General features: G+C 37.1%; 1 protein-coding gene across 4 annotated transcripts in view; it reads right to left on the reverse strand.

Moving 5' to 3' along the window:
- Nucleotides 1–864: 864 nt before the first annotated feature.
- The window catches only part of EMCN (endomucin), a 46,642-nt gene continuing 24,333 nt past the window's right edge, over nt 865–23,173 (reverse strand). The window contains exons 5-14 of one of the 4 annotated variants that reach the window (XM_026698280.2): nt 21,465–21,542; nt 18,724–18,792; nt 16,495–16,572; nt 14,260–14,310; nt 11,438–11,533; nt 10,231–10,255; nt 7,077–7,138; nt 3,830–3,908; nt 3,317–3,387; nt 865–2,375 (exon numbers count right to left, since the gene is read on the reverse strand). In XM_026698280.2, the coding sequence (XP_026554065.1) occupies nt 3,363–3,387; nt 3,830–3,908; nt 7,077–7,138; nt 10,231–10,255; nt 11,438–11,533; nt 14,260–14,310; nt 16,495–16,572; nt 18,724–18,792; nt 21,465–21,542 (563 nt within the window). In that variant the 3' untranslated portion in view covers nt 865–2,375; nt 3,317–3,362. Of the gene's footprint in view, nt 2,376–3,316; nt 3,391–3,829; nt 3,909–7,076; nt 7,139–10,230; nt 10,256–11,437; nt 11,534–14,259; nt 14,311–16,494; nt 16,573–18,723; nt 18,793–21,464; nt 21,543–23,173 lie in introns of all 4 variants that reach the window. The other 3 variants (XM_026698279.2, XM_026698282.2, XM_026698281.2) reach the window with 3 other exon arrangements.

Consider the following 23,173-nt stretch of genomic DNA (forward strand, 5'->3'; position numbering starts at 1 on the left):
AAATTGTGAGAAGCCTACAGAACATGAGGAAAAATGGAAGGACTTTGGCATGGTTTGCTCAGAAAAGAGGCAATTAAGAGGAAACATGAGAGCTATCTTAACATATTTGAAAGCCTGTCACATAGATGTCTGAGGAAATATATGTTCTTTTGCTTCATTCTGATGCCTGATACAACAGGTTCAAATTATACAAAAAGGGATTTTGGCTAAATATTAGAACTCTCTAGCAGTACAAGCTGTTTAACTATACCAACTGAAATAGATGTGTCCATTCTTCATTAGAGGTTTTAAAGATAGACTGAACTGCAATTTAATGTTGAATTTCTAGCATCACTAGATTGAATGGGATGACCTCCCAATTATTTAAAGCCTGCCACATCTTTCAGCAACTTATTTGCATCTTAGCCATGTTAATTAAGCACAAATGTCTCTTTGATAAAACATTGCAGAAAAACACTTTTTTTTCTTCCTGACAAATTATATTTTTGCATCCTTAATAAAAGCACCCAGAAAAGGAATTTTAACATAATAGTTTGCTTATTACATTTCTAGATTGCTATAGCAAACACAGCTTTTGACCATGTGCAGGATTTGTTTCTTTTAAAAAGAGAACACAATTCTCCAGGGAAAAATGCTTGATAAAGATTGACAGGGTGATGATTTCTAGAATCTTTTCTGAACATTGTGCTTATGCAATGTAGTCATGGTAGCAGAAGGTGGTATCATGAATTTTGTTATTCTGAAATTATTATTTCCCTTTTTGAATATTTGGAATTAAGGAACATTAGAAATTCGTTAAAAAAAAATAGTCCCCAGACCTGCCATTTGAAGTAGAAATCCAGTAGATTAAGGAAATCAAGCCAAGAGATTCCCATGTATTTTATTGAAGAGATATACAAACTATACATTCCTCCTTCTTTCCTAGGTTCAGGTTGCATTGCAATGATTTTTACCTTGTAAAAGTGTTCTTTCCACCACTTCACAAAAAAGATTGCAGAGCTACATATAATGGTTTAAAAAACATAATAGTAATGTTGGCCTATCAGGAAAAAACCCAGGAATCCACATTATGGTAATAATACTTCTGATATTATCAAATGATGCAGGAGCAGTTGCAGAAATCTTCATCAAGGTAAGATGTTACAAGAAGCAGAGAACAAGTAAAAAAACAACAACAGTAAAAGATGTCCTAGTATAGTAGCTGAAACTCTGAATATGTTGCATCTGCCGCTCACAAATAGTTATGTCGACACCTCCAATCTTAAGTCCAAATCTGAGTTACAGACATCATGGAGACAAATTCTTATCTTTTTGTGCAAGAAGTTTTGGAGTGTCTTGCTTCTTCCCTTTCCTTGTTCCTTCCCATTCCTTGTTTCTTCCCCATTCCTTGTTTTTTTGTCACATTTTAGTGGTGAGATTCAATTTTTTTTTTTACTACCCGTGAAAAATGTGGGCGTGGCTTGTTGGGCATGGTGCCTTGTTGGGCATGGCTTGGTGGGCATGGCAGGGGAAGGATACTGCAAAATCTCCATTCCCTCCCCACTCCTGAGGGAAGGTTGCTGCAAAATCCCATTCCCTCCCCACGCCACTAACCTGCTTTCCAGCTCCATTCTCCTGTGCAGGGCAGGAACTCAGGAGGCAGAGAATAGATGGGGGCAGGGCCAGTCAGAGGGGGTATTTGCCAATTCTCTGAACTACTCAAAATTTCCGCTACCGGTTTTCCAGAACTTGTCAGAACCTGCTGAATACCACCTCTGGTTTTGCTTTAGAAAGACTTCTGGAAGACTTAAATGTGGTGGACATTTTTGTACCAGTTTAGTTAGTCTTAATAAGGGGATTAATCACTTTTGGATACAATAATTTGAATCTTTGCTTTGCATTGAAATGGGAGAGAGGGAATCTACTGTATTTACAGAAGGAAAGACTCAAGTTAGTATCTAGCTCTTATTGTAAACAGGTATGGCCACAAAATATAATATTTAATATTGTGGTAATTATTGAAAAAACATAAAGAATTATATTTACAGACAGAATATATTTTTATGTACAAAACTACAGTGTCAGAATTGGCAAATGTCAAGTGCATTTTTATATAGTTTTACATTACGCAATTTTTTGTCTGCCTTACATACATGGAAAGCAATAAATAGGTCTTGTAGAGCAATGGACTGAAAGACAGAAAGAGAGAGAAAAACTACAAAATTCTTTTTAGAGGTAAACAGCAGGCATGTAGAAAAAACCATGACAACATGGCAAAATTGCAGAGAAATGAAAATGAATGGTTTTTTTCAGTGATGCATAGATGCTCTTGACTCACATCAAGAAAATCCAACTTTGTTCGATGGTTTCCGGAATGAAACAGGAATTCTTCACATCTAAAATGAAGAAAAGTTTTGAAGTAGTTTTTATTACAAGATTATTTTGGCTTTATTAATTAGGCTGGTTTTTAGAGTGCAAAAACTACAATAATTTGCATTATTTGTCTATAATTTCAAAACTGTTTGAGAATATTAATTAGGACACAATTAATTGCTTGGAAAGGTGGTACTGTTTCATTTGGGATTAAGGGACATTTAAGGAACCTTACATCTTTCAAATGACAGATTCCCTCAGGCTAATCTTGCAGAGGTCCTACATCTGCCAAAGGAAACCAATGGAAATTTCTAGAAGAAGGATGTAGAAATATCCCTTTTTCCTAGTTGTCATTGCCCTCTGTCTACCTATCTATCTGCCTATCTATTCACCTGTCTTTCTGTCTGTCCATCTGTCTGTCTATCCATTCATCTATCTATCTATCTATCTATCTATCTATCTATCTATCTATCTATCTATCTATCTATCTATCTATCTATCTATCTATCTATCTATCTATCCTCTCATCCATCCACCCATCTCTGAATTATAGCATTCCTGGACATCTTTCTTATGGAGTTAATACAAAACTCTTTATAGTTCACTGTTTTGTCAGGGGCATCCTCTCCGCATAGAACATCATATTTTCATGACATATTTCTTTTTCTAAATGACCTTTGCATAATTATAGTAGCCCATCTCCAAGGCTACCCAGATGCTATCCATGACTGACACTAAGAATCTGTTCTGTTTTGGATTTTCTGAACTGCAAGCAGAGTCCTCTAAGGTATTTATCCACTTGCCTTCTCTGCTTTGGGAACGCATAACAATATTTGCTCCAAAGTTTTAAGCTACATACGGAAAAGGTTATCTGCCTTTTTTCAACAAAAAACTATTGACTTCCACTGAAAATGAGAAATATTCATTTAGCATTTAGCAGATAGAAATAAAATCTTGAGCATACACATTTATTGCCTTGGCATGAGGAGGAATCATTATGTTGCCGAGTTTTATTCCTTCCCTGAGAAGTCTGCTCTGCTAAGAAAAATGAAAATATACACCATTTCAGTAAAGGTCCAGATACAGTCACATTAGAGTTTTCTGCCTTAGCCATAGGCCACTGCAGTCGGTGAAAAAGAGCTAAATAAATTAAATGTATTTTTTTTTAAAGAGAAAAGGATGGCCTACATATTAATCTAGCAGATCCACAAAGTGCAACTGAGTAATAAGAACAGGTACTCATTTAAGATTGTAAAGAAAAAAATCCACCTAAATTATTTTGCTTAAATATAGAAATGTTCGACATCACTACTCAGGATAGATCTACTCTGGGATATATCCCACCAGTTTGATGACTCCCAGCCCAGAAGCAACTTAATCCCAACGCAAAGGGAACCCATTGAAATCACTCTTCTAAGCCCATTGGGAAGTACTGCAGTCTTTAGGCTGCTGTCTGAGAACCAATGGGAGTACTCACATTGGTTTGAAGGATTCCAAAGGTAATGACATGCCTAAAGGCAAGTCATAGGAGGAAAGGGTCAAGAAACTGAACATGCCTAGCCCAGAAGGAAAATAAAGATTAATGGGGAACAGCAGTGGTTTAAAATACGCAGGAGATGAAAAACAGAATACAAACATCATGCTAAAATATAATTATGCAAAATTGTAAAAGCTTTCAAAAACCACTAAGCATCATTGATCAGGTGAATCATAATTAGCGAATACAGAATGTACACTTCATAATGAACTGGATTATTAACAGGGGATGTGGAAGGGGCTTGCAGATTTTTTTCTCTTTCTTAATATGGGCTTCTAAAATCAAACAAGGGAAAGGAGACTGGAGAATAGATTGTAGTTAAGGGGCCACTATGTAGCCTTCCCAGACAGAAGTCCCTCTCCTCCATACTCTGACTTTAACTTTTGGAATTCAGAACAATGGACATCAAACTGTTAAAACCAAAGTTAACACCTGAAGAGTTGCTCTTCATTCTGAAGATGACTTTGCTAATTAAATCCAAGTTCTTTTGGACCAAAGAGCAACTATTTTAGTCAAAGCAGAAATAATCCTCAGCTATGGTGAAACAATCTTATTTTCCTGTTAACATATCACATCTGATCCCACCGGACTAAAATTTTGTTGCCCATCTTTCTTGCATTTCTGTTTCATAAAACAGCTGTTCCCTGGGAGCTCAGTTTTGACATCTGAAGAAGGGAGGCTCATTTCCTTCAGAAAAGTTCAATAAAAGGTAAATGTGATTACATGTATAAAAAATAATCTCAGGGGAGATTTGGAGACTAGAGAGTTTCTTCTTCTTTTTCTTGGGCTTTTAAAAAACTGAATATTTCACAAGATCAGAAAGGGCAAAGTGGATTTCATGCTTATGGAAATGTGTGAACTGAAAGTGCATTAAAATTTTGAAAAGCCAGCTGCAAAAAGTGTATTAAATATGAATCGAATTAACTAGTGTGAGAGGGAAGAGAGAAAAAAGTAATGTTCCTTAAAGTGCCAATGGCTCAAATGTCTTCCAAATATAGTATGCATACAACACGGTTCAGTAATGGGTTTATTGAGCATTTGCTCAGCAGAAGAAAACTTTATAGTCAGATTGGAAAATTTAGAAGCCTTCTGAGGCCCTGAAACTCTCTTTTCCATTTATTACTTTTTTAAAAAATTGTCAATGTTATCTTTCTTTTATGCCAAGTCTGAAAACATTATGTCTAATAACAGTTTGATAATTTCATACTTGTGATTTTCAAACTCTGTTTTTTCAAATCAAGTGTGCCAAGACATAGACATAGACACACACACACACACACACACACACACACACACAAAATATATATATATATATATATATATATATATATATATATATATATATATATATATAAGTTTTGCGGGTATTTATATGTATGCTATTCAGCTTTGTTTGGGTATTTTCCAATGTCATTATAGTTGTGCTTTTAAAGTTGTCACAACATTTCAGCAGAATCTCATCTGCCGTCATCAGATGAGATTCTGCCGAAAACATTGCTACAACTTTAAAAGCACAACTACAACGACGTGGGAAAATATCCGAATAGCATACATATAAATACCCAAAAAAACAAAATATATATATATATATATATATATATATATATATATATATATATATATGTGGATCTTTGGTTGTTCGGGTTTCTCCAGCGTAAGATTCGAGTATCTAGGCAACGTTTTGATGAAGTCTCATTCATCATCTTCAGGCTGTCATTCTTGCTTCTCTGAGATACCGGAGCTGAATCTTCACAGCTGCCTAGATCAATCTCGGAGAAACCCGAACAACCAAAGATCCACATACAAATACCCGTGAGAACCTCAGAAAACAAATATATATGTGTGTGTGTGTGTGTGTGTGTGTGTGTGTGTATGTGTGTGTGTGTGTCTATGTCTTGGCACACTCTGAGAAGCACAGAGCCGAAGACACAAGCCTGAAGATGATGAATGAGACTTCATCGAAACGTTGCCTAAATACTTCCAATCTTACGCGGGAGAAAACCCGAATAACCTAAGATCCACATACTAATACCCACAAGAACCTCAGAAAACACAAACACACACACACACACACACACACACACATATATATAGTCTCCAAATCTCCCCTGAAGTTTTTTTCTTATACATGTAATCACATTTACCTTATATATACAAGAGTGTGTGTGTGTGTGTGTGTGTGTGTGTGTGTGTGTGTATGTATGTATGTATATATAAGAGCTTATTTATAAATGAAAAACCTCTAATGACAAACTATGGGTGACATAAATGGTTTAGAACAGGGATGTCAAACTTGATTTCTTTTAGGGCCACATCAAAGTTGTATTTGACCTGGGGGTATGGGCATGGCCAGAGTAGGCATGGCCAGGTCAACATCACTCATTTTGGGGGCACTTGTGGTGGCCAAGTGCTAAGGCAGAACTTCCCTCAGACCCTCCCTCACTCTCATTATAATCTCATTATAAATGGGGCCCGAGAGGCCTGTGGCCAAAAATGGGGCCAGTCCTTTGCTCTTTACAGGGTGGTCTCGCCGGCCAGATCTGGCCCATGGACCTTGAGTTTTATACCCCTGGTTTAGAAGAAGGTCCCAATCATTTCTTTTGCTGTACTGTTTTCCAGAAAATGGTTAAAACTTACATGAGAGGCATAATCATATCCAAAGGTTGGGGCGGGGGGACGACACACCAAGTATTCTGAACAAGCAGCCAAAGCAACTTTTCTTTCATATCATTTTGTCCATACATTTTTCATTTAAAGAAGCCTTCTTCAGTGTTATTGAGATTGATCTTAACATATTGTTAGGGATGTGTGGTGTTGTTTTTTTGAAGAATTGGAAGAAGTGTGTTAGCTCTTGTATGAGCAGAGCACCTTTAATAATATTCAATAAAGTACCCCAACTTGATTCAGAACCTTAAAAACATCAATTGGTCCTTCTCATTTACATTAAGGTTCTGGCTCCTCAAAGCAGTGGCATCATTTATTCCACACTTTGGAAAAAGTCTCAAACTAATTGGGCTGATTTAATGAATAACAGACATATGCTAGTCTCACACAAGGTTCAATCTTTTTCAAGCAGGCATAGCCTTTCTTCTAAATACAGGGTTAATAATCTGTTTAACTCTGACTGAATGCTTAAAAGCTTCATCTTACTTCTCAATCTGACCAGTAATAAATAAGCATGACTTACCTGAGTCTGAAGAAGTTGTCTTAACAGAAATGAGTTTCACATTCTCTTTATCCGATGGGGCTCTGTTGGGAGGTGTTGTATGATTGACAAATGTCTCATGAAGACAAAGGATACATGATAGGGAAGTGGATATAGGATGATACAGGGCAGAAAAACTGGCAGACTGTTGGCTGGATGGAGCTTTTCCTGCCTGGCTTTGCTTCTTATCCTTACATTTTGTTTACTCTCATTCCTTTTATAGGAGGCTGAACTACCAAGGGTGATTTACTTCAGCCTTGGTGATGGAATATAGATCGTTCTCAACTGATGAGTATTCATTTAATGATCATTCAAAATTATAGCATAAAAGTGACTCAGGACAAGTCCTTGCACTTATGACTGTTGTAGTGTCCCTGTGATCAAAATTTGTGTACTTGGCAACTGCATGCGTTTATGCCATTTACAAACTTATCAGGGAGCTTCCATCAGGCTGAGTCAATGGGGAAAGCCAGATTCGCATGAGTTACTTAATGACCGTGGAATAAAGGTCACAAAATCAGGTGTGACTTGCTTAATGACTTCATCACTTAGCCATGGAGGTTCCCATCCCAAGTACCCAATTCTGGTTGGGTACTTGGCAAGAAAGCTGAGGACTGCCTATACATTCTTTATCATGTCTAATAGCTGCCGGCCAATTCAAAGAATCCAAGTGAGCCAGATGGATACTGAGCTGTACAAATGGCTTGGCAATTCGGGAGGAACAACGAAGCCACTGCGGCTGAGCAGCTGCAATTTCATACTATTGCCCGTTGCCCCATTCTGTGTAAAATAAGAAATGCTTCTAAACTGCCATAGGAATGGGCAATTCCACCAATGCTTCTTTCAGATTCAAATTTTCATAGATATGTTCGATTTGGTCCTTCTCTGCTTCAGTTCACGTCCTATTTACTGAACTTGGGAGTTCTTGTGTATTTTGATGCATTTTTCTTTAATACAAATAATTTTCACAATGTAAGTCAGATTGTACACTGTTTCCATGTACATTTGATTGGAGTCTTTTTTTCCAATGTATTTTTCAAAATAATGAGAAATTGTATTAGAAAATGTGAGTCTGCATATTAGTTGAAAAAAGTGAAATTAGCTTTGTTTTCATTCAAACATGTATTAAGTTAATTTCTCCTTTTTCCTGCTAGAAAATACAGGGATGTCTTGTTCTCTCTGTCACCTTGCTTGTCCTTCCTGGAGTGAATGTTTCAGGAAATTTGTTTTTTTTTCTTTGTGGGCAACCGATTACATTTCTGTGCTGGACTGGAAGAACAAATAGCCTTTCCTACCTTCACCTAGCAAAGAATCCTAAAGCTGGTTTCTATCCCAGGAATATTTTTTAGAAAAACCAAAAATTCCTATTTCCATGGCCAGCATAAAAAGACATAGGATTATATCTTGCTCCCAGTGGGAAGTAGAGGAGGAACAGTGATCTGTTCCAACACAGATTTATTGAGAAGAACCATTTAATTCAGAGAAATGTGACTGAATTCATTTGAAAAACATTAGATTGCTACCTGACTGGAGGAGTTTTGGAAAGCCTTAGCAACTTGCATCTGACTTTCCCAAATATAAATAATGACAATAGAACATGGTAAAGTTGCATACTTTCTTTGTCAATATTACATAAAACTGCAGCTCTATATTCTCTAAACTGGACAGGGCTGGGAAATGGGGGTAAAACCCAAACCTAGTTGAAAGCAAAGCCAAGCAAAATATATTCATTATCTCATTTGGAGAAAACAGTTTTAAAAGATTGCCTTGAAGATTTTCCAGAGGTAAATGAATGAGCTTGAAGAGGATTTAAAAAATGGTACAATTGTTTTTACAGATGTCAGTTTGGTATGTGGGTCAACAGTAAAGGCCATGCTGAAACATTCGAAGACATCTACCTGGATTAGTAAATCAACAGTTTAATTAAAACAAGTAGCCTTAGGTCTGTGCAAATTTGAATTTTTGGATCAGTAACCAAACAAAGAAAGAATAAGCTCAAGTCTGGACAAGATAAAAATTGTTACAGAAATGGAAATGCTTTCTAAAGGTCAGGGTGAAATGGTATAATACATGAGTTCAGATGGACTGCAGACTACTTTATAAGCACTAAACATCTTTGGCGAATTACCAAAGAGTCATGCCCTGATTGAAAGGCTGTTTTTAAGACAATGAAGAAAACATTTGTCTGAACTTCTCTCATCCTGAAATTTTAGAGTCCAAATAATGGCATGGTGGTAACTACAGATAATACCTGTGCTGAGTACTGAGCCAATAATATAATTTAGGCAGCTTACTGGTATAACTAAAGTTGTAGAGAGGGATTCCTTGAAAAATCTATTTATCTGTGACTTGAGAAATGCGATAGTTTTTCTGAACTCTTTCAATGGCAAAGTGTGGAGACAAATTCTCCAGCATTTTCTCACAGACGGGGGTGAATACCAACATAGGGAGTGATGGAATTGTCTCATCTCTTCTTATTTATTAAATTTATGTATCATCCATTTCAAAGCAACTCTGGGTGACTTCTTTAGCTGCAAATAATAGTAATAACCTGTTCTTTGTATGCTGAAAATTGTGGTTGTCTTATTTATTTACTTATTTATTTTTATCCCACCTTTATTATTTTTACAAATAAGTCAAGGTAGTGAGCTTCCTCTTCCCATTTCTCCCACAACAACCCTGTGAGGTATTAGATACACACACAGAATAAAACATTTGGATAACATTCCACAAAGTTGCATTTTCTGAGGGGTGTGTGTTTGTGGGGGAGTTTAAAGTTTTTAAGGAAATGTTATTTCTGCACCAAGTAGAATAATGACTATGAGTGCAGCTTGGTCACATACTGAGAATCAAAGTACACACGAGAGAGATTGTAGCTGACTTGAAACTCCACAGAGTATCTGCCTGCAAGTTATGTAACTTTAATTCCCATACTCTACTTTTTCACTCTCCAAATTACATTCATCTGGAAGAAATGGGACTTGACTGTTGAAAGAGTAATGTAGACGGCTATAAGGTCAGGTGAACAACACCACTCTTTTAAAAACTGGGTTGTTAAAGAAACTGTAACCTAACATGTTTAATGTGTTTTAACATAAATGAGCAAAATGGATGGAAGAAAAGGGAAAAAACTTACTGTTCAGTTCCATTCTCTTGCCTCTCTGGAAGGAATTTAAATTCACATTATCTTTCTAGTCCACCATGATAAGTCACATCATCTTTCTACATTTCTAGTTCAACGTGATATATCAGAGAACTTTTTCTTTTATGTGTTTTGTCCTTCTTATAAAGAAACTCTTGAAATACAAAAATTGACTGTAGTCTAAAACCAATAATAATTTTCAAAGGTTTTATACATGAAATTTCCAAAGCAATTTGAATCTAGTTATATTTTATTCCAAAAAGATTTAGAACTGATTCCAATTGTTTAAGTCTGGTCCAGTTGTTTTTAACAGTTGTTCTTATAAATGGTATCAGCAACTGAAATCTAATCTGTGAAGCACGTGAGACACACAGCAATATTTAGTAACAGATGCTTCTGTTCAATTTCTATATCTTTATAAGAAAGTTTTTCTCGCAGATTTCTTAAGAGTAGGTTGGATGGGCCACGAGGATGTCCACTTAAGAGTTTGTAGGTTGAACTTTAGCTTTAGGGTTATAGATCTTCTTTCACCTTTCAGAAGCACTTTAAGAGAAATCAGGTTAGGTTTCTAGCAAATAAAACCTCAGACTAACAGACAGGAAAGGGCCTTTCACATCATTAAATCCAACTTCCTCCTCTATGCAGAATAAAGGATCCCCAACAGAAGGTTATCCAGCATGTCATGGAACCCATTGTCCCATGTCTTATATTCTGCAACAATTAAGAACAGTTTTTATCTTCCACGTGATAATCTCTCAGATATTTAAAGAGATCTTCTTTCTCATGGCTAAATATTGTTAGCACCTATAGTTTTAAGTTTATGTTTCCTTGATCATTCTTCTTACTATCTCTGAATCTGTTCCGCGAATGAATTGTATCTTAAAAGCAGAATATAGAATAGAATTCTTTATTGGCTAAGTGTGATTGGGCACACAAGGAATTTGTCTTTGGCCCATATGCAGAACTGCCTGCCTACTTGTAATGGGATCCCACCAAAATAGAACCAAGTAGAAAGAATTATATTTCACAAAATCGGAAAACTATATTTTTTAAAAGCAGCCACTAAAACTTGTGGATTTGTTTTCAGTTGACATCTAAAATACTTTCTCAACACTGCAATGCAAAGCCAGATACCCTCATCCTATGTCTGTATGTTTCATTATGTCATATGCATTTTAATTTTTACAGAATACATACACACCTGGCGTTGTCTTCAAGCACATTCGGTACAAAGCCATTAAAAGGAATACGATGACACTTATTACTATTAGGGCAATGACAACTGGCAAAATTATACCTGTATGTAACAAAAGTATTTATTTATTTCATACACTTTATGACACCTGCACATCTTAAGAATATATGTATAACATATGACAATCTTTCCCAACCACCTTTGATACCTTCTTTGAGAATTCTTGAAAAACTTAGTTCTGATACTACCATAAGGACAAAGCCAGATGGATGACTTTGAGTTAGTCATTTTCTCTCAGCCCTGGGAAGGAAGCAATGCAAACCACTTCTGAAATCTTGCTAAGGAAACTGGAAGGACTTGTCCATGCAGTCTCCAGGAGTCAGCGCTGACTTAAAAAATCAATTTGTTAGGCTTTCCTTTCTATATTTCAGCATAACCACTAGGTGGCAGGCAAAGAGCCTTAATGAAAGGGGGGGAATCTGTTTTCCCATCCCGCTCAAAAGTCTCTGCAGTAAATAGCACTATCTTGACCCAGAATTTAAGATCAAGGTAGTTTCCCCCCATCTGTATGAATCAGAAGAACAAATTACAAATGGGAGTGTATATCTCTTCGTCAGCATAATACTAGTTTCTGCAAATATGTTTAAGAGAGTGGATACTCTACACCAAGGTTGTCAAACTCACGGCCTTTGGGCCAAATGCATCACATGCTGGTCACGCCCATGCCTGGATTAGCGAAGGGGGAAAAAGTCGCACTATGTCACGTGATAATGCCGTGAGAACATGAGTTTGACACCCTGCTATACATGGTTTCTCCCTCTCCCTCCCTCCCCCCCTCCCTCTCCCATTGTTGAATACAGGTATTCCTCGACTTACAAGCACAATTGAGCCCCAAAATTTTTGTTGTTAAATGAGAAATTTGTTAAGTGAGTTTGGCCCCATTCTACAACCTTTCTTGCCACAGTTGTTAAGTGAATCACTGTAGTTGATAAATTAGTAACCCGGTTGTTAAGTGAATCTGGCCTTCCCATTGACTTTGCTTGTGAGAAGGTGATCACACAACCTCGGGACGCAACAATGGTCATAAATATGAACCAGTTGCCAAGCCTCTGAATTCTGATCCCATGATCATGGGGCAAGTGCAAAGGTCAAAACTGTGAAAAATGGTCATAAGTCACATTTTTAGGGTTGTTGTAACTTTGAATGGTCAGTAAATGAATTGTTGTAAGTTGAGGACTACCTGTATGAATTTTAAGTGCCCCATTACTTTCTAGCAGCTGATATGCTTTGGGGTACCAAGCTATTAGGACCATAGAGCTGTTGACCTTGTTTTCCTTGAAACCTTTCCCATCTCTCTGACTTTGCTCTTTATTGTCAAAGTCTTTGCATCTTCTTTTACATAGAATTTGTCTATCCAAGATGTCATACCCTTCATTATGCTGTTATATACTACCTGTTTTTAAATTATAAGATGTATTTATATATGTTTACCCATGCGATTCAGTGTATGTACATTTTATATCAAGTAAGAACTCCTTTTCATATGCTGTTTTAGTCTTATTTTTTAGTCTTATTTTAGTCTATATTTTTCAGGTGATATTCTAGCTAAAGAAAAATTGCTGCAAAGTGCAAACCTATAATTCCTGTTTGAGCTTTTTAATTATTATGGAAGAACTTGGAGGTTGGTTTTTTTTTGTTTCCCTACGTTTTCCTTTTAAAGAAGAGAATTATGGTAATTCATGCTTTTCAAGTCAGTTTTCTTTATTCTGGTTGCTGCTCTTCAAAAAGGACATTGTAGAGTTAGAGAAGGTTTGTAGAGAGCAACTATGATGATGAAAGGTTTCAAGTAGCTTCCTTCTGATAAAAATTGTGATATATGTAGTGGGGATAAAAGGGACAAAGGGGAGCTATTTCAATCTTCCCACAATACTGGAAGCAGAGTCCTCAAAGGGTGGACCAGTTAATGGAAGTCATGGGGATCAATGGCTATTAGACTAGACGGCAGTGTGACTATCTCAAAGGTCATCTGCTAGGAAAGTAGCAGTCTTCCCTGGGCAGTTAGCTGGCCACTGTGGGAACAAATTGCTGGACCAGATGGGCTAATTGAGTAGATGTTTTAATGAGGGTCTGATGCTACTGAAGTATGAAGATGAAAATACTCAATCATCCAGGTAAGATTGTTTGAAGGCTGTGTCATGGCAACCGGGCTTATTTTTCTTATTAATTTGAGATGTATCACTGCTCATCCAAGCATCTTCATCAATCAAAGCAAGCTAGTTAGACAGAGAGTTGTTGGGATGTACCAACTCCGCCCTCATCAAGCTCAGTGGGTTTCCTCCCCACAGTGCATTGCAATATGTTGATGAAAAATTTCAGTCTGATGGTACCAAAGTGAATATCAAACACAACTACATAGCTGTCTATTTTCTTTTATAGATTCTTTAAAAATTGTGTTGTGTTTATTGCATTGCATGAGATACCTTTTCAATAAATTTCAAGCAGATGCTTTTACCCTGAATGATAACTTTATAGCTCTTGGGCAAACATATTCTAATGCTTGCTCTCTGCAAAGGTTGGCATGATCCAACTTGTCCTGATGTATTCTAAAGGCTTCAGAAGTGAAAATTGTTAATTTTATGTTAATTTCATTCTATTTCTCTTTTGGAGAGTCTAAAGACACTCACTGGTAGTTAGCCAGGGAAGTGGGCAGGTACACATTTGCTGCAAGGTTCACTGTCCAGCAAGTGCAACAATTTCATTTCAAGCAACAATTTTTGTAAAATATTTGTTTGCTAAAACTTGAGAGACCATGGATCATATTTACTTACCAATGTAAGAAGCATCATCTTGTTTTTCCTGATTAGTTAATCCTGAATTGTCTAGGAGAAAAGAAATTGAAAGACATATAGTCATGTATATTGATCCTGTAGGGTTTTTTGTTTTTTGTTTTGCTTTCAGTGATCAGTTGAATTAATGGTAGCTTTCTTGGCTTTCTTAATGTTTCCTTGCTGTACACTTCACGTCCCCTTTCTGAACCATACGGAAATAATTTTGGAGCTCTCCCTATTGCTAGGGTCTGTGTGCACAATTTAATAGAGCAGAAGATATTATGAATTTGCCACAGAAGCCTTAATGTTTCAGCCATACATCCATTGTAATGTGAAAATTGCAGAATGATCAATCAATCGGAATAGAGCTGGAAGGAACTTTGGAGGTCTTGTAGCCCAACTCCCTGCTCAAGCAAGAGAACCCAGACTGGATCTGGCTGTCCAGTCTTTTGTTAAAAACTTCCTATGATGAAACCTGAAGCAGTGGTGGTATGTTATCGGTTCACCCCGGTTCACTCAAGCTGGTAGTAAAAAAAGCCTCCCGTGATCAGCTGAGAGGATAAAGAAGAGAAAAGTGCAGGATCGACCCTCCCATCTGCCCCTGTAGTTTTCTTTATCCTCTCAGCTGATTGGTGCTGCAGGTCTAAGCTGGTGTGGGAAAAGCTACATGTGTGCATTAGGTGCATGTGTGTGATCACCAAAGCAGTAGTGGAACAGGAAGGTTCACACTGCTGTTCTGAAGGCAAGCCGTTCTACTAGTTAATTGTTTTCACTATTAGGAAGTTTCTCCTTAAGTCCAGGTGGCTTCTCTCTCTGATTAGTTTCCACCCATTGTTTCTTGCCTTGCCTTCTGGTGCTTTGGAAAATAAGTTGACCCTCTCTTCTTTGTGGCAGCCCCTCAAATACTGGAATACTGCTATCATGTCACCCTTAGTCCTTCTTTTCTCTAGTTTGACCATACCCAATTCCTGCAACCATTCTTCATATGTTTTTGTCTCCAGGCCCTTAATCATTAAAAGGATAGCTACTTTAATATGGATTTGGGAAGCATTCCACACTCATATCTGAAAAATGAAGACAGTAATATTGTCCAAAATCAGTGATTTGGGATATTATACATGTTGATGTTATATATACAAAAGAGAGATTTTTTTTTTGTAGTTGTTTTCAAATTGCTTCATTTTTACAAGAAGCTAATAGCTTAATAAGGTACATGGTGGCTTAATAAGGTAGACGCTGAGCTTGTCGATCAGAAAGGTTGGCAGTTCAGTGGTTCAAATCCCTAGTGCCATGTAATGGAGTGAGCTCTCATTACTTGTCCCAGCTTCTGCCAACCTAGCAGTTTGAAAGCATGTAAAAATGCAAGTAGAAAAATAGGGACCGCTTTGGTGGGAAGGTAACAGCATTCTGTGCACCTTTGGCATTTAGTCATGCCAGCCACATGACCATGGAGACGTTTTCGGCTTTTCAGCTTTGTAACGGGGATGAGCACTGCCTCCTAGAGCCGGAAACAACTAGCACATATGTGCAAGGGGAACCTTTACCTTTACTTTAATAGCTTAATAGATAGTAGTATGGAAAAAAATCTTAAACTATCTTAAAAATCTTAAACTTCTCTATCTTATTTTCTTTGACCAGATAAACCATGATTGGCTATCAATTGTTGTTCCCTACTCCTTTCTTTCTGGATAACAATCAAATGAATGATGCTCTAGAGCAAGGCTGTCAAACTTGTGGCCTGTGGGCTGGATTTATCATGCATTGGCCATGCCTACACCCAGTTTAGTGAAGGAGAAAAAAGTCCTGATACATCACATGACACCACCACAACACCACGAGTTTGACATCCCTGCTCTAGAGGAAAGGAAAGCACCCTTACCAGCAACCTATTCACAAAAATGCTATTTTACTTGTGTTTCTAATGAAGCACATGAGCATCAGCGTGTCTGTCAACATAACTCACACAACTTTATTTTTAATAGATTATTTTTATTTTAAAAAAGAAAAGTGATAGTACAATGGACATGTCCAGACCCATCAGCCTGAATCTGGAATCCTATGGTTATTATATCTGGCCTGCAAAAAAAAAAAAATCCTACTTAAAATTTTCTGTATATCTAGTGGTCATTCATACTTTTGAAAACCAGGTATGGTAACTTTATGATGGCCTGGGGGAATGCCTGTAAGAAAACACGGCAGAGATAGATATTGATATATAAGTTTTTCTTTACTTACTTTTACGTCCAGCTTCAGATTCTTTTTCTAGTCTGACTGTTGTATTTGTCTGGTTATCAGGGCTCTGAGAACTCTGAACTGTAATGAAGAAGCCCAATGAATGTGTGTCAATCACAAGTAAAACCAAATATAACTTTGTGTTTCTTTCGAATGGAAGAATTCAGCAGACTGCCCATCCATACATTATCATGTCCCTTACATGAAGCCAGTGTGGTGTAGAATGGCAGGATAATTCTATTTTAAAACTAACCAACATAACAAATTTTATCATACTTGCAAAAAGCAGAAACTGGGAAGTTCCTATGAAACAATTAAGGCTTGATTAATTACTGCATTAATCGATTAACTTCATGATTAATTATCTTCACTGCATCCATGTTCTCACATTTTAAAGTGTATTTTACAATTTCCAGGTACACGCTCTATGGCAGGGGTCAGGGAACTTTTTTACCTCTTACCCCCAAAAATTTATAAACGCAGACGTTACCCCTCCCGGCCTCTCCCCTCCCCGGCCACCTCAGGCTGCTGACACATAATTTGGAGGTCGAGGCGGGAGGAGGTGCCTCCCCGCGGCTGGGAAGAAGGCGGGATAGCTCGCCCAGGGAATGAAATGTCACCAGGCTTCCCGAGGGTTTCTGGGAATTTTCTCGGGGCCAAGGCGGCAGTTGCAGGTGCCTCTTCGCTTCCTGTGTGCCTGGCAGTGATGAGAGGCTTCGGGAGGGAGCCGGGCTGGCTGGCTAGTTGGCAGGCAGGCAGGGCCTGGGGCGAGGAAGCGGGAAGGGAGGATGATATTTGGGAGCCACGGTGACACAAACTGCGCGCGAAAGCGTGCGGTCATCGCAGCGCGGGGAAAGCGTCCCTTTTCCCAAAATGCTCTGCCCTATGCCAGAAGCTCGCCTTCCCCTAAAAAACGGGCGGCGCGGCTCTTGCAGAATCTAGCCTGGAGTCATTTCCGACCCAGGAAACAAGGGTGGGGTGGAGGGGATAAATTTGCCTCAAGGGTGTTTTAATAACTGCTGCTATGCCGATAGTTCCGCCATTGGCCAGCGCAACCTCCTCATTACCCCCAGATTTTCACTTTTACCCCATTTGGGGTAATTTACCCCTGTTCCCTGACCACTGCTCTATGGCATTAATAGATGCTATCACTACCATAAAACTCAGCAGTTTAGAGCCATCTTGTGGCAATTACTTTAGATATTTAGGAGACTGAGGTGAGTCATTACAAAAAGTCTTGGAACTGTTAGATAAAATAAATTATAGGTAGTCCATAGGCTTAAGGTTGTAGATGGCTAACAATGTCTTCAGCATAAGCCTTCTTTCAAAAATGCTAGCCCTTCAGCTGTTAGTAGTTTTCTTAGGAAGAACATTCAGATCAGCAATTTCGCTCTCTACTCTGTATTAATGCAATCAATAGAACCATCTATTTTCAAATACCTTTCACAATCAATCAATTTAGAGCTCTGTCAAAAGCAAACTATTCACCCAAATTTTTTTATATAGGATATATAAACCAAGAGAAAGAGAAAAAGAGAGTGGGAAAAAAAGATATATACTAAAGTTAGAAAAAAGTAAAGAGAATGGAGAGCAGAACCCCCCTTTTAGGTCTGCCCCATCAAATTGTGATTTCAAAGGGCTCTCAGTAGAAGAAAGGTTACCAATTCTTGAATTAAGAGCCATGTACCGAGAGGATGGAGTTGATCCCTCAAGAGAACTTCTCTGAAACTTCCAGGCCTTGCCTTACTGAAAGATAATCTTTACTTTTAAAATAAAAAGGAGTGGGGGCAGCCAGGCTACCACATAAGATAGCAACTATTCTCTGAAAAATATTGACACCCACTTTAATAAAGTTTTCCCCAGCTTGGTACTTTCAGATATATTTGACCATAGCTCCCATTATTTCCCACAAGTATTGCTGCTATAATAAAGCCTTCTGCTAGCTTTCCCTACATGTTGTTCTTTTTATGTGCACTATTTTCAGCTCCTTCAGGAGGCAGAACGCAATAACAATAATATGATTTTTCTGTGAAGAATTCCCGCAGCCATCCTAGTTTCCCTTTTGATCGACTACAGTAAGAAAAACAATGAGAATACCTGTGCCCAAGTCAATTGAAAGGAGTTGAAACTGTAATAAGCTAAAACAGAAGAGGCAAATGCGGTAGTCATATAATTGTTTAATAGGTCTCTTTTTGAGATGTGATTGAGATTAAGGAAAAAAAAGAGTCTCACCTAAAATTGCTGGACCCAATGCTGAAGTCACAGGAATCTTTGTTGTTGATGCGGTTGTGCCTGCTGTTACTTTGATAAGATAAATGACAGTGTGTTATCTGCTGCTCTCAAAACATATTTGTCAAAGGATTAATCAGTTTTCAAATATGGAAATCAAAGCTCTTTTCTCAACATCCTTGGGTCCCAGCAAAACAAATAAATGAAGGAAGAATAAACAGATTGAGAGGGAGGAGAAAATAGAATGCTATGATTGGGATGAGTTAATGAGATCCTAAAACAGAACAAAAGAAAACAATCGAGAAATAATAATGATAATGGCAGCATACGAAGCCATATAAAGAGTTGCCTTATAGGTGATTCAACATGTAAATTTAATAAATAAAAATGAATAAAATCAATATGGACTTGGTGATAGCAAAGATGCTTTGCAAAATAAAAATGTACAGAGAAGTATAGTGAATGCTAAATTAGGCTTAGATATACTGACTTTTCTTATCTCACACCTTTAATTGTTCTCGTTTTGTACCCTATGACTATCATTAAGTGTTATACCTTATGATTCTTGAATCTTAACGAATGTACCTTTTCTTTATGTATACTGAAAGTATTTACACCAAGACAAATTCCTTGTGAGTCCAATCCAATCACACTTGGCCAATTCTATTCTAGTATTCTATTCTATTCTATTCTATTCTATTCTATTCTATTCTATTCTATTCTTCCTTACCCCTTCAAATAACATTTGCTCACTGTGAAAGGAAATACAGGATGGGTATTCAGGTGTTATGACTCCCCTTCAAAATTCAAATGAACAAAACAGAAAGCACCTGTTTCACAATTAAATCAAACAGAAAGAAGTCTTACAAGATAATGGCTGGCAGAAATCTCAATCCACAGCATAAATCTTTACTCTGTACGGCAAACCAGTCCTGGCAATAAATCTCAAGTCTCAGAGCTTCTTGCTGTAACGTCCTCACTCAATAAGTCACTTTGTTCCTGGCAAATTGTACCAGCCCAGCTGTGTCCTTTTATACTCATTGAGGCAACGTGCTAATTTACTGACTCGCCCTCCTCCTTCATTCCAGCTGATTTTGCCTTCTCAACCGTCTTCTGTTCCTTACATTTAACCACAAATTTTCCAAGTTCTCATCTCCACTAGAAGACTCTCTCAAAACTTCCCTGTCAGCCATTCCCAGCTGTTGATCAGATAAGGAACCAGAGGAGGTCAAAGGTCCTGACAATTCTAATACATCAGGTCTGTCTTCCTTTGTCACGTCCATCTCCTCATCCTGGTTACCAGTCCAATCACTGAGCCATGCCGGCTCATATTTTTCTGCCATGTCCTCCTCACTTGAACTCATATCAATCACAGGAGCTGAATCCAAGCCCAGAGCCACAACATTCAGGTATGGTCCCAACATTTTAAATTGTCTTACTACCTTGAATCACTATAACATTCAATCACTTTGGCCAGAATCTGAATATTAGTTGCTATGCTCCCAAAGGGGCCAAGTGCCTGTGAAATATTTAAGGCTGCTTTCTTTGAATTGATGTTCTTCAGAATGTTGAACATTGATTGTCATTGATGTTGGCTAACAACTATGGGAAGTGAAGTTCAAAATATATAAGTTTCCCAGCTTAAGGTTTTAGTAGGTATCACAATGACCTTTTAACATTTTTACTGAAACAGATAATGCAGTGATATGTTTTCAGAATGAGAACTTAAAAGAGAAATTAAAACTATCTAAAAGCATTTTGCAATCCCATAATCAATGTATCTATCTTGAGACGAGTTACAGCAATATAAATAATTTCTGGACATTTTTTCCCTTTTTATTTGGAAAAGCTTCCCCTTAGATTAGTTGAACCAAGGACCAGTTAGCATGCCTGCAATATCACCCCCATATTTTCTGCTTAGCTGCTACTATAATTTTATAATTTGTTTTTAGTTTTTTTATTTAAAAAATAATAATTTGTAAAAATAGATGAATGTGTTTGTAAATAAACATACATGTTAACCTTTAGATTTTGCTTATTGTCTCCTCTAGTGAAGTAACATTTTTATTTTATTTTATTTTCTATTAAATACATTTCTTAGTGCTTAAAAAACATCATGTTGTCTGGGTATTTAATTTGCTTAGCAATAAAGATTACATTCTTAATCTTTTCCCCAACCATTGGTAAAATAATTTCTATGTTTGATAATATTCTACATCCTCTTTCTATTTAATTTTCAATGTCAATCTATCCATTTCTGCACAATCTAATACCTTCTTGAATATTTCTTCATCTTGCGGTAAATCTTCCCAATGAAGTAAAATTTTGTGGATTATTTATGTATAAATTATCCCGTTAAGATTATTTTCCCAGTAAAGGGAAGAAGGACAGTGGTCTTATATCAGAGCTATGGAGCTTTCTTTGTAAATATAACAAGGCAATAACTATTATAAATCGAATAAAAAGAAATGCTGTTAAATCATTCTTCATAGAATGCATTTGTTTTGTGATTTTTTTCCCCATACTTTTTAAAATTTCTGGAGCAAGGATCATTTCTTGTATGGAAAAGACATCTCCACAGCATCTTTCTGCAACTAGAAATATTACATGTGTTGGATTTAATGCTGTAAGACTGGACTGTAAAAATCGGGATAACCACTAAATAGCTGGGTATTAATATAGATGATATTGCAGGTGTTGTTTTTTTTAAAGATGTATTGATATGTAAATCAGTCTTCACTTACTTTTAGGTCTGCCTTCAGTGACATCTTCTAATCTGTCTGTTTCATTTGCCCGGATGTGAGGAGTCTGAGATCTTTGGTCTGTAATGAAGAAGGCCAATGAGTGGATGTTCTAGACCAGGGGTATTAAACTCGGGGTCCAGGGGCAAGATGCATCAACTGTTGGTCATTCCCATCCATTTTAGCGAAGAGGGAAAAAGTCACGATACATCACATGATGACAACATGACGCCAAAAGTTTGACAGCCGTGTTCTAGGCAAATAGCATTGTAAGGCAAGCAACATCTTAAAACTGAGGTTGATTTAAGCAGAGTGCCATCCATATAAGACCATATCTTTATTGTTAGCCCAGAATACCTCCTAGCAAAATCCACTAGAGACCTCATTTTGGCTCTCTAAAATAAATATTTCAGGCTCCAACACATAAGTAGTGTATGCACAGCATGTTTAAGTAGACTAAGGAGGGAATTAGCTTGTTGAATGCATCCATTGACTCCCAACAGCATTAGAATGAGAAATTTAACTCCAAACAGCCTGGACTTATTTTAGATTAAGTTGAATAAATAAAGAATAGATCATTAACCCTGTATTTAACTCTCTTTTTTAATATTGCAAAAAGAAGAGAGCTAGGCATTTGGCTGTCCTGCTTTTTAGCAGCTGTCTACTTATGGCACATCAGGGTAAATACTTACCAGGGATACTTGAAAACATGTCCAAACCAATCATGTGAACATCATCATACTGGCTTACTTTAATAAAAATGTGGATTTAGTTGCCCATCAAAATGTTTTGCGGTCAGAGCTTTCAAACCTATGTCAATTACTCTGTCAATGGCCATGTAATAGGTCCCAATTTCTCTAACACTGCAGAAATCTGGAATCATGGTATTATTATCTTTTTTCCATTTCAGAAGTACTGTATTGCAAAAAGGAATTAGCAAGTATTGCTGTATCATATTCATAAATGCAAAACTGTTTGCTTTCATTAGAATCAGGAATTTCCTAGGGATTATCCTTTTGCACTTGTAGGCAAGAATGCATAATGAATCACTTTAAGAAGACTAAATAGCACTCAAAGGAAATAATTGCAAACATAGTTTCCCTATTACTGTTATCCTGTTTTTTTTTTTTATAACAGTTTTTTTTAAAAAAGGAAAATACAACTTAAGCTAACTCAGTCTAAAGGACTGATGGACTTCTCTCATAATATTAGGTGTCTTCCAAAACCTCATCACTCCTTTTGGATTTTGCAAAAAGGCTTGTAGGAAGAAAACAGAAAATGTAGAATAACAAGGGAATACAAAAGATGGTGCTAATGATTTTTCAGCTGTAATTGCTCTGTGCTCACTTGAACTTTCTGCCATGTTATGAATCGGTTGAGTTAATATTTCTGAGATCCTTGAAATGATCCTGAGCACCAGAAAGTTTGAAAATTATAGATATAAAGAAAATAAGAATTAAATGAAAAGGATGAACTACAAAATAGAAATGTTTCTCAGTAAACTATTTTTCATCCTCAAAGCCATAATGGAATGTCTTTCTTTAGAAAAACACATGATTAACTTTTCTAAAATTTAAGTAAAAGATAGCACACATTTTTTAAAAAGGCACTTAGACATCTATATCATGGATTTTCTTAATTTACAGTGCAAGCCTCTTCATTTAATGGATGTATTCCCCAGATATGTGAACAGAGCTTTGATTGTGCAGGTT

The sequence above is a fragment of the Pseudonaja textilis genome, chromosome 6 (assembly GCF_049901715.1).
Source record: "Pseudonaja textilis isolate UNSWEBS1 chromosome 6, rPseTex1.2, whole genome shotgun sequence".
In the NCBI taxonomy this organism is placed as follows: domain Eukaryota; kingdom Metazoa; phylum Chordata; class Lepidosauria; order Squamata; family Elapidae; genus Pseudonaja; species Pseudonaja textilis.